General features: G+C 38.1%; 1 protein-coding gene across 2 annotated transcripts in view; it reads right to left on the reverse strand.

Annotated features, from left to right (window-relative positions):
- LOC142626111 (actin-related protein 2/3 complex subunit 4) overlaps nt 1–15,661 on the reverse strand; it is a 52,644-nt gene that overhangs the window by 12,451 nt on the left and 24,532 nt on the right. For both annotated transcript variants that reach the window (XM_075799898.1, XM_075799899.1), the window contains exon 5: nt 8,467–8,541. In XM_075799898.1, the coding sequence (XP_075656013.1) occupies nt 8,467–8,541 (75 nt within the window). The remainder of the gene's footprint in view (nt 1–8,466; nt 8,542–15,661) is intronic.

Genomic DNA, 15,661 nt, shown 5'->3' on the forward strand with positions numbered 1-15,661 from the left:
AAGGGACGCTGAGATTTTGAGTCATGAGGCTAAGTTGAATATTTTTGGATGGGTGAAACGCAGACTTCCTAGTTTCAGTAAATTGGTTGGGCTTTCAATGAGCCGTCATGAGAAACTATGCATTCCACTATTACAAAGGCTGGAATCTGCGATGGAGGCAGCCAATGTGTTACATAGGGAAGTCAGTGGTAATCGAAAAGTTGTTAAATCTAAGAACAAGAGAGCTGAGAAATTTGGTCTCTTCAGTGAATTATGATGGCAAATAGAATGTTAAATTGGTACTTTTGTCAGTAGCTAGGAGACTTTAGTTGTTATGAAGCTAAAAATGAATTCATGGAATGTTAGAGGTTTAAATGAAACTCAGAAACGTTTGGTAGTGAAAATTTTGTTACAAGAGTGGAAGTGTGACGTAGTGTGTTTATAGGAGAAAGATTGCTAGAATGGATAGACAAATGGTTTGTAGTTTGTGAAGTTGTCCATATGTGGATTGGGTTGCTTTGCAGGTGGATCAGACTGCTAGTGGGGTATTGATTATGTGGGATAAGAGGGCTTTGGAAAAGATGGAGGCCACGGTTGGTACTTTCTTAGTATCGGTTAAGTGACAAGGGGTGGCAGATGGTTTTATATGGGCATGCTCAAGGGTTTATGGCCCAAATGATAACAATGAGAGGGGACATGTGGGATGAGTTGGTCGGTATTCAGCAATCCTGGAGGATACCGTGGTGTTGTTTTGGGGACTTAAATATTGTATGGTTTCCAAGTGAACTTTGGGTGGAACACGTCTAACTCCAGCTATGGAACGATTCTCTGAATTTATTGAGACCTTAATTTGATTGATTTGCCGCTGGAAGGAGATAGCTATACTTGGTCTAGTGGTATAGATCAACCATCAATGTCTAGGATTGATAGAGCTTTGATCACTTATGATTGGGAGGAACACTATCCGGATGTTATTCAAAGGATTTTACCTCATCCCATTTCAGATCACAGTCCAATTCTTTTGGAGGCGGGGGGAATGGCAAGGGAGAAAAGTCCTTTCAGGTTTGAAAACATGTGGTTGAAGATAGATGCGTTTGTGGATAGAGTTCAGTCCTAGTGGAATCGGCATTCATTTGTAGGTACACCTAGTTTTGTGCTTGCCAAGATATTAAAGACATTGAAGGAGGACATAATTCAGTGGAATTGTAGAGAGTTTAGTAATGTAGATCGTCAAAAGAAACAATTGTTGGAGGAGTTGAAAATTTTAGATGTTAAGGAAGAGGAGCTTGGACTCATTGATGAGGAGAAATGTTATAGGGTAGATTTGAGGTCCAAGGTGGAGCATCTTCTTTCGTTGGAAGAAATTTCTTAGAAACAAAAATCTAGGATGTTATGTATTAAGGAAGGGGATAATAACACCAAGTTCTTCCACAAGATGGCAAATTCCCATAGAAGGCATAATCATTTGAGGATCTTGGAGGTGGATGGGGTGGTTTTTGAGGAGGAATCCAAGGTAACTGCTTAGGTATTACAGTTTTATAAAAAATTGTATAAGGAATCTGAGAGGTGGAGGCCTTTTGTGGAAGGCTTGGAGTTTGATTGTATTGGGGATATGGAAAGGGTTTGGCTTGAAAGGAAGTTTGAGAGAGAGGAGATTTTTCAAGTTGTAAGAGACTTGGAAGGGGACAAAGCTCCAAGTCCGAATGGGTTTACTATGGCTTTTTATCATCATTGTTGGAGAGTAGTGGAGAAAGACGTCTTAGCCGTCTTTGACGAGTTTTTTCAATATTGTAAGTTTGAAAAATCTCTTAATGCTACTTTCATTGCTTTAATTCAAAAAAAAAAAAAAAATGATGCCTCTAATATTAGAGATTTCCGGCCTATTAGCTTGGTGGGGAGTATAAAATATTGGCTAAGGTTTTGGCGAATTGTATGAGAATGGTTTTAGATCAGCTGATCTCCGAAACTCAGAATAGCTTTGTGGGTGGGAGACAAATCCTCGATTCAGTTCTTATTGCGAATGAATGTGTCAATAGTTGAGTGAAGAGTCAGGTACTTGGGGTCATATGTAAACTTGATGTTGAAAAAGCCTACAATCATGTGAATTGGGAGGCTCTTCTAGATTTGTTGAATAGGATGGGCTTTGTGATGAAGTGGTGTAAGTGGATTCGCACTTGTATATCCACAATTCAGCTGATTTTTTTGGTAGCTCAAGGGGTTTAGGACAAGAGGATCTACTATCTCCTATGCTGTTTTTAATTATGATGGAGGTTTTCAGTAAGATGTTGAGAAAAGTAAAGGGAGCAGGCTTAATTCGTGGTTTTAAAGCTGAGGGTAGGACGGGTGGTGGGGAATGTGTTTCACATCTATTGTTTGCAGATGATACTATTCTATTTTGTGATGCAAATGTGGAGCAGATTCTTCATATTTGGTTGTTGTTACTTTGTTTTCAGACTGTGACAGGTTTGAAGGTCAATGTGCAAAAGAGTGAGGGGAGGTAGATGATGTGCATGCCTTGGCGGAAATTTTGGGATGCAAAGTTGGACCTTTACCTATGTCTTATTTTGGCATGCCATTAGGGGATTCACATAACTCTCCTTCAATTTGGAATCCTATCTTGGAAAAAATTGAGCAAAAGTTGGCCGGGTGGAAGGAGTTGAATCTGTCTAAGGGGGGTAGATTGACGCTACTTAAGAGTACATTATCTAGTCTTCCTACCTTTTTTCTATCGCTATTCACCATTCCTACTTATGTGGCTAATAGAAATGAAAAGTTGCAAATGGATTTTCTATGTGGTGATAGCAAGACTCATCTGGTAGGATAGGATAAAGTTTGTGTGCCCCCATAGCCAACAGTGGTTTAGGTACAAGGAAACTCACTAAGGACAACGGTCTTATTCGTGGCTTTAATGTAGGACCAGCCAACTTTGTTGGTGTTCGTATTTCTCATCTTCTGCTTGTTGATGACACCATTTTATTTTGTGATGTTTCTAGGGAGTAATTGTTGTCCATTAGAGTGGCTTTGTCTTGTTTTCAAGCTTTTACAAGCTTGAAAGTTAATGCAGGAAAAAGTGAGATTGTTCCTTTTGGGGAGGTAAGTAATCTAGATGCTTTGACCAATATCCTTTGTTGTAGGGTGGGCAATTTGCCTATGAAATATTTGGGAATGCCTTTGGGTACTCTGTATAAGACAACCTCTATTTGGAATCCTAATATGGAAAGGATGGAGAAGAAACCATCAGGTTGGAAGCGACTCTATTTATCAAAGGGCGGAAGACTTACTTTGTTGAAGAGTACCCTTTCAAGTCTTCCAACATACTATCTTTTCTTGTTTACCATTCCAAAAGCTGTGGTAGCTAGAATAAAAAGGATTCAAAGAAATATTTTATGGGGGTCATCATAGGAGAGTTTCAAGTACTCTTTGGTGGCTTGGGAAAAGGCCTTCTTACCTTATGAGTTGGGCAGGTTGGGGATTAGGAAGTTGGTGTCTTTTAATCAAGCATTATTAAGAAAACAGTTATAGAGGTTTGGTAATGAAGGTACTCATCTGTGGCGGAGGTTTATTGCCACTAAATATGGAGAGGGCAAAGGAGGGTGGAGTACTAAAGTATTCAAAAGATCATTGTGGTCTATGGCGAAGTATTAGTGAAGGGTGGGAGAGTTTTTCTAAGCATATGGCTTTTGTGGTGGGTGATGGTACTTGTATTCTATTTTGGCATGATAGGTGGGTTGGAGATAATCCACTTAATATCCTCTATCCTGAGTTATTTGTGTATTCTGAAAATAAGCTTTTATTTTCTGAGGTTTTGTGTCATCAAGTAAATGGGACTGAAAGTGTTTGGAACTTGAGATTTTACAGTGATTTCATGATTGAGAGTTAGAGGATGCTTTCTCTTTTCTTGATTTTATTCAATCTCGTATTCCTAGGGATGTTAGGAGTGACGGTCTACGTTGGTACCTTAATGGAAGTAGGAAGTTTGATACTCATCTTTTTATCGGGAGATTCGGGGTGGTCCTACTTCCTTATTTCCTTGGAAGGGCATTTGGAAAGTCAAGGTGCCTAAACAGGTGGCTTTCTTTATGTGGACAACAACTCATGCTCGAATTCTTACTTTGGACAATCTTATGCTTAGGGGTCTCTCTTTAGCGAATTGGTGTTGTATGTGTTGTTGCAATGAGGAAACTGTGGACCATCTCCTTCTTCTTTGTCCTATAGCTTATTCTTTGTGGGTGCATATGCTTCAATTTTTTGGGATTCATTGGGTCATGCCAGGTTCCGTAGCTAGTTTATTATTTTGTAGGTGGCAATGGGTTGGGAAGCATAATTCATATATCTAGCTAGAATTTGGTCCCAGGATGTTTGATGTGGATCATTTGGATGTAATGGAATTGTAGTTCTTTCGAGAATGCTAAGAGATCATTGACTCAATTGCAAGATTTGTGCAAACAAACTCTTTTCTATTGGTCTAAGTGTTGGGGCCTCTTGGATTGTTCTTCTATCATAGAGTTTACTTCTTCTCTTAAAGTAGAATCGTGATTTCTATGTTTCTTTGTTTGTTTTTTTTTTAACCATCTTGAACACCCTGTATTTTTCTTTATTTTTCTTTTTAATAATATTACTCTTATAATCTTATTACCTATCAGAAAAAGGAATGCACTTCAGGCCCCTTTTAGATTATGTCTGCTTTGGCTGTTTATGAAAGTAGGAATCCTCAGCGCATATTTTAGGTTTATACCTTTCCAAGATCTTTATGTTAACATTTAACATCAAAATAATTTATATTAACTGAATATCATAAACCAATATAACATTGTGTGCATACAAAAATCAAAGTTGACTCAAATAGCACTATAGCAGAATCTAAAAGTTCCACTAGAACTATCTATACATGTAAGCATGCTATTAAAAACTAAATCAGTACAAGGTTCTAAGGTTGGACCAGGGTTCAACCAAAGGTCGAACAGTGATGACACATTAATTATTTTAATAATAATTAATATGAAATTAAAAAACTAAATATGAAAATTTTAGCAATTTTAACTAAAATAGTTTTTATAGAGGTCAAAATATATCTTGTTTAAAGCTAAGATGATATTTTTCATAATTTATTACTTGGACAAATATTTCCTTATTATTTAAAATATTTTAGTAAATTTGTACTACACGATAACATCTCATAAACTAAATATACTAATGTAATTATACAAAAATGATACATCAAAACTTAAACAGCCGGCAATTCAAGTTTATAAAAAACAGGGGGAAATAAAATAAAATAAAACAGAAAAAATCAAAGGTCACGTCATCATGAGCATGACTTTTAAAGTTTTTTTTTTAATTAGAAAAAATCCATTCACAGTTCCCAATAACAGATCATGATCCCCCCCCCCTTTTTTTTATTCCCCCTCTCGTTCACTCAGCCTCTTCTCTCACTCCCTGCCTTTTAGTTTTTCTTTCACCAAACACACCATAACAAATCCCCCAATCTCTCTTCACTACGCTACTCTCATCTCTCTCCCACTCCATCTCAATCTCTCTTCCCCCCCAAAAAAAAAGAACATATCAGACCCTTCTTACAGAAATTAACCGATGAGATCTAGTGATGGTGGAGCTTCAGATGGTGATAAAAAAATATCGACATTGGCCATTTTTTATGAAATTTTATGGGTAGAAAATTTTCGAACCTGTGTCTGGTTTAGCAAACTGAACAGTTTGACCACAGTTTGAATGTTCATTGCCAAAAAGAGATTTCTGGCATTTTGATTTTTAAAAACGGGACTGGTGGCCAGTTCCCTGTTAACCTAGTCTGACCAGGCAATCTGGTCCAGTTTTAAAAACCATGTAACCTTTATAACAAATTCTTTTCAGTTGCTACAATAGTACTCAACAAAACCTTGTATCCTAATAAATTTTTGTTTATAATTCAATAGTTGGGGAGGGGGCATTTCAACCTTAGACATCTCTGTTTGAAACATTAGGAAGTGCCAATTACGCTACAAGGTTCTTGGCCCCTTCTATCCAAATAACTTAGGGTTGGATGTACAAATCATCAGTAATCATGTCTTTTCTAAACACAACCATAAGAACAAACAAGTGCATCACGTTACTTTAATTAAAAGTACTCTATCTAACTTACTGACATATTTCATCTCTTTATTTCCCATTCCTATTGAGGTGGCAAACTGTATTGAACAGCTTCAACAAGATTTCTTATGGAGTAAGTTAGGGGATGAGTCAAAATTTCATTGGTTAATTGGAATCAGGTTTGTGCTCCTCTTTCAGCTGGTGGATTGGCTATGAGGAATATGAGATGTTTTAATTAAGTTCTGTTAGGAAAATGATTGTGGAAGTTTGGTATTGAGAGGGATGCACTTTAGAGGAGAGTAATAGAGGTGAAGTATAGGCTGGTGCTCCAATCCAGTTCCTAGTTCTTATGGAGTAAGTTTATGGAAGAATATTAGACGGGGTTGGCCCGCTTTCTCTTGTTGCATTCATTTTGGGGGCGGGGATGGATCTAAGGTGAGGTTTTGGCATGATCGATGGCATGGAGAGAATGCTCTTGCCATACGTTTTCCAGATTCATTTACAATTACCAAGCAAAGGAGGCGAGTGTAGCTGATTTATTGCAAGTGTAGCTGATTTATTAAGGTTTATTAATGAAGTTATCTAATAGGATGTTAGTTTTGTAAGGGCTATGCAGGACTGGGAATTGGAGCCTTTTGTGAACTTCATGATACTACATATGGTGTTGGGCACCAGATAAGCGAAAAGGATTCCAAGTCAGTGGTTTCAATCAGGTTTTGCTTCATTCTAATGTCTAATCTTCTCCTTGGAAAAGCATATGGAAACCGAAGGTCCCTTCTAGAGTTACTTTCTTTGTGTGGACTGCAGCCCTAGGGAAAATCTTGAGTAATGACAATTTAAGAAGACGTGCGAACTTTGGATTGGTGCTATATGTGCAAATGCAAATGTAATGGGGAATCAGTAGATCATTTATTACTCCATTGCCCCATTGCTTAAGAGTTATGGTCGATGGTATTCGGTTTATTTGGAGTTTTGTTGGGTGATGCCAAAGTCTAGTTGAATTATTAGCTGGTTGGCAAGGTTGTTTTGGGCATCATAGGACTGGGTCTATGTGGATGGCTACACCCCATTGCTTTATGGGTGTCTCTAGAGGAGAGGAATAACCGATGCTTTGAAGATATAGAAAGAACTATTTCTAATCTACAACTTTCTTTTCTTTAGAACTTTGTTGGATTAAGTGTCTATTTTACGTAGTCAACCTCTTTGTTTGATTACTGATTTGATAGATTTTAGTAATTTGCATAATGGATTGTATGGTCCCCAGTCGTATTCTTCCTGTATACTTGGGTGACTCGATTTTTCTGTTATTAATAAAATTTCACTTCTCAAACAAATCATGGGTATTAAGCCTTCTCTCAACATCTCAAAGATGTTTTCTTGAAGGGAGTATCAGACAATAATTGCAAGTATGTTGGAAAATTTTCTTCAATGAACTATGAAAAGAGCAAGAATTAATCAAAGAACAAGGGCTTAGAGTCACGATCAATCTCTTTCTTTGGACAATATTTTCCCCCACACTAATATAGCTAAGGATTTATTGCAAACTTGTCCCTAAGATAACTAAGTCAAGAATTCTACATGTAGCAATCTTAGAGAATTTCACTGAAAATGGAGAAAAAGCACCCATAAAATGAATATGGATCACTAGTTACAGCCAAGGGGTTATCACCCTTTAAAAGGCACCATTGGGAAGTGACTTGGATTGATTTTAATGTTCACAAAGCATACTAGACACTCAACACCATTATCTAAATTTTTTGCAGAAGACTGTTTTTCCCAAGAAATCAATCGATCAAACTTTAAAACTCAATTAATCGATCTTCTTTGATCGATCACCAGAAATCAAGCCATTACTCAATCAATCGAAAAACTTTAAAATTATCTCTTTAACAGCCTCTTCAACAGCACTTGAAATTCTCACCACTTTTAACTTAATATATATTACAACCTATCTTGTATATACCTGTATATACAACAGAGTCTATTTATGTGCAATGCTTTTGTAAAACTATTAATTTTATACAACAGAGTATTTTTGATAATATATTATTCCTTGATCCTCAAATTTAATCTCCGGAATGATTATCTAAAGACTTCCGATTAAGCACCCTAGGGTATTGATTGAACCAAGTGAAAGTTGAATATTCAAACACCTCATAGAAACAACAAATCCCTACAGCCAACAGAAGGAAAAATAATTTAAATAGAAATCTACACATAAAAGACCACTATCAAAAGTTAAGTTTATCCTAGAAAATGTAGATCACCACTATGGGAGTAAAGATATACTTTCATAATGTTGTGTATTTGTTCTATTTAAGCATAAGAAAGCAACAGATGATGTCAAGCCACCATTTCATTCTATAAGCACAAGAAAACATCAAAAGTATAACTTGGATTCACCTTGAGGCTTATCCGCAGTGAATTGATAGATGTTTCTATCAAGCATTTCTCAGCCTCATTTCGACATATCAAAACCTGCAATAGCAATCACACATAAAATATAATCCTTGGGCAGAAATCAAAAAAGTGAAGCAATAACAAATAACTAAAGTTCAACACTATGGGTTAGTAAAGGCAGAAAAACTAAAAAGGCCATTTGTGACTGATGTGGTAAGTGCAAAGAAAATCTTATTTTAATTTAGGAAGTCAATTGGATTTTATTTAAGTCCAAATCTCTCCTCCTGTTTAAAATTGCCAGTAAGTTTTTGGAAATTTCTCCTCAAAATGTAAATCCCTTCCTGATTTCTTGTCATGTATATTAATATTTTGCCAAACTTTAGGCCCCTAAGCACCGGTGGAGTTAATACTTGCACCGCCACCTACCACCGCCTCTTTCCCTAGCCTAGATGCAAATTTTCCCAAAAAATAATCACATAGTTTTAGTTCAAGGAGATCCCAGCCAACTTTTTAACTCCCTCCGGAACACACAAGCAACCCCTTCCTGCCCCATTATGGCATTCGGAAATTTCCACAAACAAACCCTCATTATTTGATCTGCTGGTAGTCTCTAAACATTTAAAGCTCTCCCAAAAACGTTTGTAAAAATGTTGTTTCCTAAAATCCCAACGGCTTAATTCAGATAAGCAAGCAATGATCCAGACCAAACCCAATCGAGACACTCAAATAGAGCCATGAAACTTACCCCCGGCATTCAGTAATGGAAAAAGAGTCCATCCTGCCACCATCAAAAACCAAAGAAAAGGCTTTTGAATCTATTTGGAAAAAAAAAACAAAACAAAACAAAAGAAATCTGATTTCCCCTCCACCACCTCTGGTTTAAGAACAAGCTTGGTTTGCAGTATAGGTTGTGGTAAAGAAGAGGGGGGTGGAGAAATTTTGGAAGGCTTTGTAGAGGGAGGGGGATAAAAAATTGGTAGGTAGGTTGTGTAGAGGTGTTTTTGGCTGGTGGGGAAAAAGTGTGGTTGCTGGAAGGAACTGGCCAAGCTGATTAGGAAAGAAGAAAGATTGGGGGAATAAAAAAGGGGCATAAGAAGGAAAAAGAGGTTACTGGGCTGGGAAAGATGAGGGTATGGTGGTATGTGAAAAGGAGGATACAGGTTGTAAAAGTGGCAGTGATAAATAAGGTTGTGGTGGTGTATGTGGTGGGTGGGAGAGAGGTGGGTGGGGGGGAGGGGGGGAGGACATGGGTTTAATCATTTCTTCTGGAAATTGTAAACATCTTCCTTATAAACTTGGGAAGATAATAAACAAAACAGTTTTTTTTTTTGGTAATCCATTGAACCGTCATCGCCAAGTCACTATGAATCAACCCATCAAAAATCTCAGTGACCATTGTATTCTTACCAGCCACTAGAAACCCAGCTTTCTAAGCCAAAACCATCACCCGCTGGAAATCCACCACAACTGATCCATTTTGCAGCTGTGAACCACCCACAAGCCATCCTGCCACCATCACCAAACATCCCAAGACCCCAGATAACAACCTCATCGCTGCCAAGTACTCCACCCCATCGAATAGTCGCTGCCCTCAATAAGCCACCAATAGTCGACTGAATCTCAACCAACCCACTTGAATTATATTGCATCGTCCTCTAAGGCCATAATAGCATCCACCTTGCCCAAACTCAACCACCATCTCCTCCTCATCAACGCCACATTGGCACTCTCTTGTCCCATGACACATCACCACTCATCAGAGAGCTTCAATCTTGAAAGCCGTCAGCCTCACTAAACCCATCAACCCAAGCTCTACAAATTGCCAACCCAACCAATTTTTGGGCAAATAGCCTTTACCCACCTTGACCCAAAATCTTATTACCCAACCCAGATAGACCTAGGCTGACCCAATCCAAACAACTCTTCCAAGTTTTAAACCCGAGCCTTCAACCAAAAACCAAAAAAAAATAAAAAATCCACTTATCAACCCTTAGCACATAGGAAAATTGCATAACTAGAAGTTGTACACTCACTATATATCCAGCAGGGCCTACAATATGATCAATCTAAACTTCAGGACTAGTCAGCAATCCAAGTATTTGTTCCAATTATTTGTTGAGACTTATAATTCCAGTTAGCCATAGTAAAACTCAAGCCAACTATTTTTTTATTGTTGTCAAAAGCTCGACCCATGAAATTTCACCAATTGGGTATTTGAGCCCAGCTCTTTGAACTTTTGGGTTTATCAAATGAACTTGAGAAAGTTGGTCTTTCTAGAAAGCGTGTTATCAGTAAAGCTTTAGAGCATTTTAATGATTGTTGGGTCTTTTACTTCAAATGGTATAGTCGTGTAATACTTGAGAAAAAATAAAGCCGATCTTATGAAAATATATGCATCACAATGTGAGCAATAGAATTATCCATCCCAATCTCATAATGTTGATTTTCAAGATCAAAGAGAGATTATGATGAAATGAAATTTGGAATTGGCTGTTGATTCCAACCAAACCCCTAAGTGCCGATTCTTAGGGTTTATCATTTTCCTTTAGTTCAATTTCCTCTTTATTCCCCATTTGGTATGGTCCGGCATCAATTATTTTTGACAACTAGCTACAAAACTAGCAGGTAATCGCTTCCACCAGGGGCGGACCCACTAAGAAAGGTGGGGAGGGGGGGGGGGGCTATGGTCCAAAGTTTTCCAATTTTATAAAATTACCCCTAAATTTTCCTAATTTTTTCAAAAAATATATGGTCGGCCCCCCCTCCCCCCAAACTTTTCAAATATTAGACTTTTACCCTTTAAATTTACCTAAAACATTCAAAAGAAATACAGCTAGCCCCCCTGTTAAGTTATGGTTTTGCAAATAACATTTATGTTGGCTTTAATCCATGACGAAAAGTGTTGTAAATTCATTACTTTCATAAATTGTAATTCAAGAAGTTGATCTCGCAAGTGGTGCAACCCACGAAGATCGCATGAGGAGTACATGCCGGAAGTTGAAGAGTCAGTGTGTTTCGCGACTCATCTCACAACTTGGCCAACACGTGAGATGACCTGCAAAATGCACTGACAGCTGGAATTTTAAGTGTGACTCTTATACTCTTCACCCATACTATATATACTTTCATTACCCACAAAATTGTAGGGAGGCTATTCAGAAAAAAACCTTAGAAAGGTTTCTACAACACACCCACCCTGTTAGAGAGAGCTACACATCCTCAATAGAAAAATCCTTGTAGTCTCTTCTATTTTCCCTCTCCCATTATTATACCTTGAAAAGAGATTTGCATCCAAACACAACTCACACCTATTCAACGTGTAAAGAGTGATTTAGAGCTTAGGAAGCATTGAGGATTTGCCAAAATAAGCCGGTGAAGCTTGGCGAATGCAATCAGGTGGTATTGCGAGATCCGAAAAGCTAGTGAAGACAAAACTCCGAGAAGTCCGTTGGTACCTGGAGCTTGGAGGGCTAAAATACTTTGGGTAGATTAGACTTGGAGGGTCTTTTTGGTATCCTTATACTCCAACTTATTTACAAGTGAATCATTTCGACTTGGAGGGTCACGGAGAGATTTTTCACCAAGTTCTTCAATTTCCTCTTCAATAACACATCTCGGTGTTATCTTGTATTTGCATCTCTCTTCCCTTACTCTTTATGCTTTACATTCAATTTTTGATTATGTATGCTTATGCACTAGGAAGTAGTCCCGATTAATTATGCCTTGATTACTCTTATTCCGCACGTAGTTGATTAAAAGCAATTAAGCCTTTTTTTTAAAAAATTATGGTCTAAACAAGCAAATAGTGTACTCACACCATTTGAGCTTTCACCCCCAAACTCTTCATATTTCTTGCATGACACTATTAAATTGGTTCGATTTTATATTTGCTATTATTTTGGCCCCCCATTCATAAAATTCTAGTTCCGCCCCTGGCTTTCACTATTTTTTTTTTATAGGTAATCAGAAGAAATATTATTAATGAAATAAGTAGGAGAAAAAAAAAAAACACAAGTTCATGATGATGAACAACAGGAAACGGAAAAAAACCAACTACAACAAGAAAGAAATCAAGAAGTTATTCTAAGAGAGCATAAACTCAGATAGAGAGGAACAAACAGTAAAACCCCAGCAACGAGACCAATCAAAAAAATTACGCTGGTAGAGAACAATTAACTCTTCCAACGTCTTCTCGGTGTCCTCAAAAGAGCAGTGGTTCCATTCCAACCAAACAATCCACATCAAACAACCTAGGATCAAGTTCCAAACATTCGAAGTATGATTCCCAAGCCATTGATGCTAGCACAAAAGTAAACCCGCCACTAAGTTTGGCATGACCCAATAAATGTCGAAGACCTAAAGCATATAAATCCATAATGTATGTGTAACAGGACAATGAAGAAGTGAGTGGTCCACCAACTCCCCATCACAACGACACAAACAACACCGATTCGCCAAAGAACATCCCTTAAGCATGAGATTATCCAAAGTAAGAATCCGACCATGAGCAACCATCCACAAAAAGAAAGTCACTCGCTTGGGAACCTTAGATTTCCAAATACCCTCCAACGCAACAAAGAACATTAAGGGGGTGTTTGGTAGAGTAGTTTGAGATGAGATTTTTGTAGTTTTTTGTAGTTTTTTGAAATACGTGGGTGAAAAAGTATACGAAAATATGTGTAATGTTGTTTAAAATGTAAAAATGTGAGTTTGAGATGGGAAAACAAACGGGCCCTAAGCATCCCGAATCTCGTGGTAGAAAGACCGGATATCAAATCTGCCATTACCTTTGAGACGCCAACAAAGAGCATCAGTTCTAGTACCTCGGGGGATGTGAGGTTAAATAAACGCAAGAGAATAAGATGCAGCTAGCTCCCAATCTTGAAATTCCCTATAAAATCTCAAATTCCAAACTCTAACATTTCCCCCCTCCAGAAGCCATAAAACTGAGAAATACAAGCTTCCTCGTCAGCTAAACACACGTAGAGTTCCGGATATAGGGATTTAAGGGTGTTATCACCAATCCATTTATCATGCCAGAAACAGATACGAGTACCATCACCCACTACAAACAACAAATGCTTAGAAAAGCTCTCCCACCCTTCATGAATAATACGCCAAAGGCCACATCCATGAGCCCTCCTGCAAACTTTAGTGCTCTACCCCCCTTGACCCTCCCCATATTTAGTGGAGATAACTCTCCGCCAAAGATGAGTAACTTCATAATCATATCTCCACAACCATTTCCCTAATAAGGCTTGGTTGAAAAACACCACATTTCTTATCCCCAATCTGCCCACCTGAATGGGTGAACACACATCCCAAGCAACCAAAGGGTATTTGAAAAACCCCTCTGAAGGCCCCCAAAGAAAATTCATCTAGACACTTTCCAATCTTGCAGCCACAGCCTTAGGAATAGTGAACAGAGATAAATAGTATGTTGAGAGACTTAAGAGAGTACTCTTTAGTAACGTGAGCCTACCACCCTTAGATAAATAGAGCTATTTCCATACTGATAGTTTCTTCTCCATCTTCTCCAAAATAGGGTTCCAAATAGAAGCTGTCTTAAACGAAGTACCCAAAGGCATCCTCAAATATTTGATAAGCAAACTACCCACTCTACACCGAAGAATATTAGCAAAGACATCTAGATTATTCACCTCCCCAACAGGTATAATCTCATTTTTCCCAACATTAACCTTCAACTCCGTAAAAGCTTGAAAACAAGATAAAGGCCTTATGGAGAGTAGTTGCACCCTAGAAGCATCACAAAATAAAATAGTGTCATCCGTAAACAAGAAATGGGAGATACACATGCTGACAGAATTCACTGCTCCCACTTGAAAACCCCGAATAAGATCACTCTCCTCTATCTTCCTCAAAATTCTGGTCAAGGCCTCCATTATCAAAAGAAAAAGAAGGGGGGATAGAGGATCACTTAAACGAACAAAAGTAACACAAGCCTTAATCCACCCCTTCCATTTCACCCTGAATCCCATCCGACCCAATAGATAAAACAAAGCATTCCGATTCACATGGTCATATGCTTTTTCAATATCAAGCTTGCAAACCACACTCAGTAAACGACTCTTCAACCTATTATGCAGGCACTCATTAGCAATGAGCACTAAATCTAGAATTTGCCATCCACCAACAAATGGATTTTGAGACTCAGAAATGAGATTGTCCAACACTGCCCTCAATGTGTTAGCCAACACCTTTGACAGCAACTTATACACACTACCCGCCAAACTGATAGGACGAAAATCTTTAATATTAATGGCATTACTCTTCTTAAGGATTAAAGTGAGAAAAGAAGCATTCATAGACCGCTCAAACACAAAGTGTTGATGAAAGTTTTCAAAAAAATCCATGACATCCTTTTCCACAACACTCCAGCATTTGTGAAAAAAAGCCATGGTAAACCCATTTGGACCAAGGGCTTTATCCCCCTCCATCACCCTTAAGACCCGGATGACTTCCTCCTTCATGAATTGTCTCTCTAAGAAAAACCTCTCTTCCTCCTCAATATAAGCAAAATCTAACCCACCCATAGTAGGGTGCCCTACTTCAATTTCCTCATAAAACTTTTGGTAGAAATGAGCTACTTCAGATCGCACATCAAACTCATCCTCATATAGAATACCATCCACCTTAATCCTCTTAATTTGGTTAGCTCTTCTATAGGAGTTTGCTAACCTATGAAAGAAACGAGTTTTGTTGTCACCCTCCTTCACATACAAGACATGAGACTTTTGTCTCCAGAAAGTCTCCTCCATAGAAGCTAAATGTTTTGTCACCTTGATCTAAATACAACGATTCTGATCCTCATTCGAAAGACCCAGCAACTCTTCTCTAGCATCTAAACCCAATAATTCAGACAGTAAGCTCTTCTTTCCAAAGGCCAAATCCCCAAACTCCTCCCTATTCCATTTTTTCAGATCAACTTTCAAAGCCATTAATTTTTGGGCCAAAACAAAACTTGGAGAGCCCACATAGTACCCAGTCCACCATTGCTGAACTCTTTCAACAAAACCCTCAGCTTTCAGCCACATATTCTTAAATTTATAGGCACAACGACCTCAACGAAACCCACCAGCTTCCAACAAAAGCAAACAATGATCCAAAATAACCCGAGGAAGCATCCTTTGAGAGACATTCCCAAAGTGATCCTCCCAATCTAAAGATACCAAAGCCC

The sequence above is a fragment of the Castanea sativa genome, chromosome 2 (genome assembly GCF_040712315.1).
Source record: "Castanea sativa cultivar Marrone di Chiusa Pesio chromosome 2, ASM4071231v1".
In the NCBI taxonomy this organism is placed as follows: Eukaryota; Viridiplantae; Streptophyta; class Magnoliopsida; order Fagales; family Fagaceae; genus Castanea; species Castanea sativa.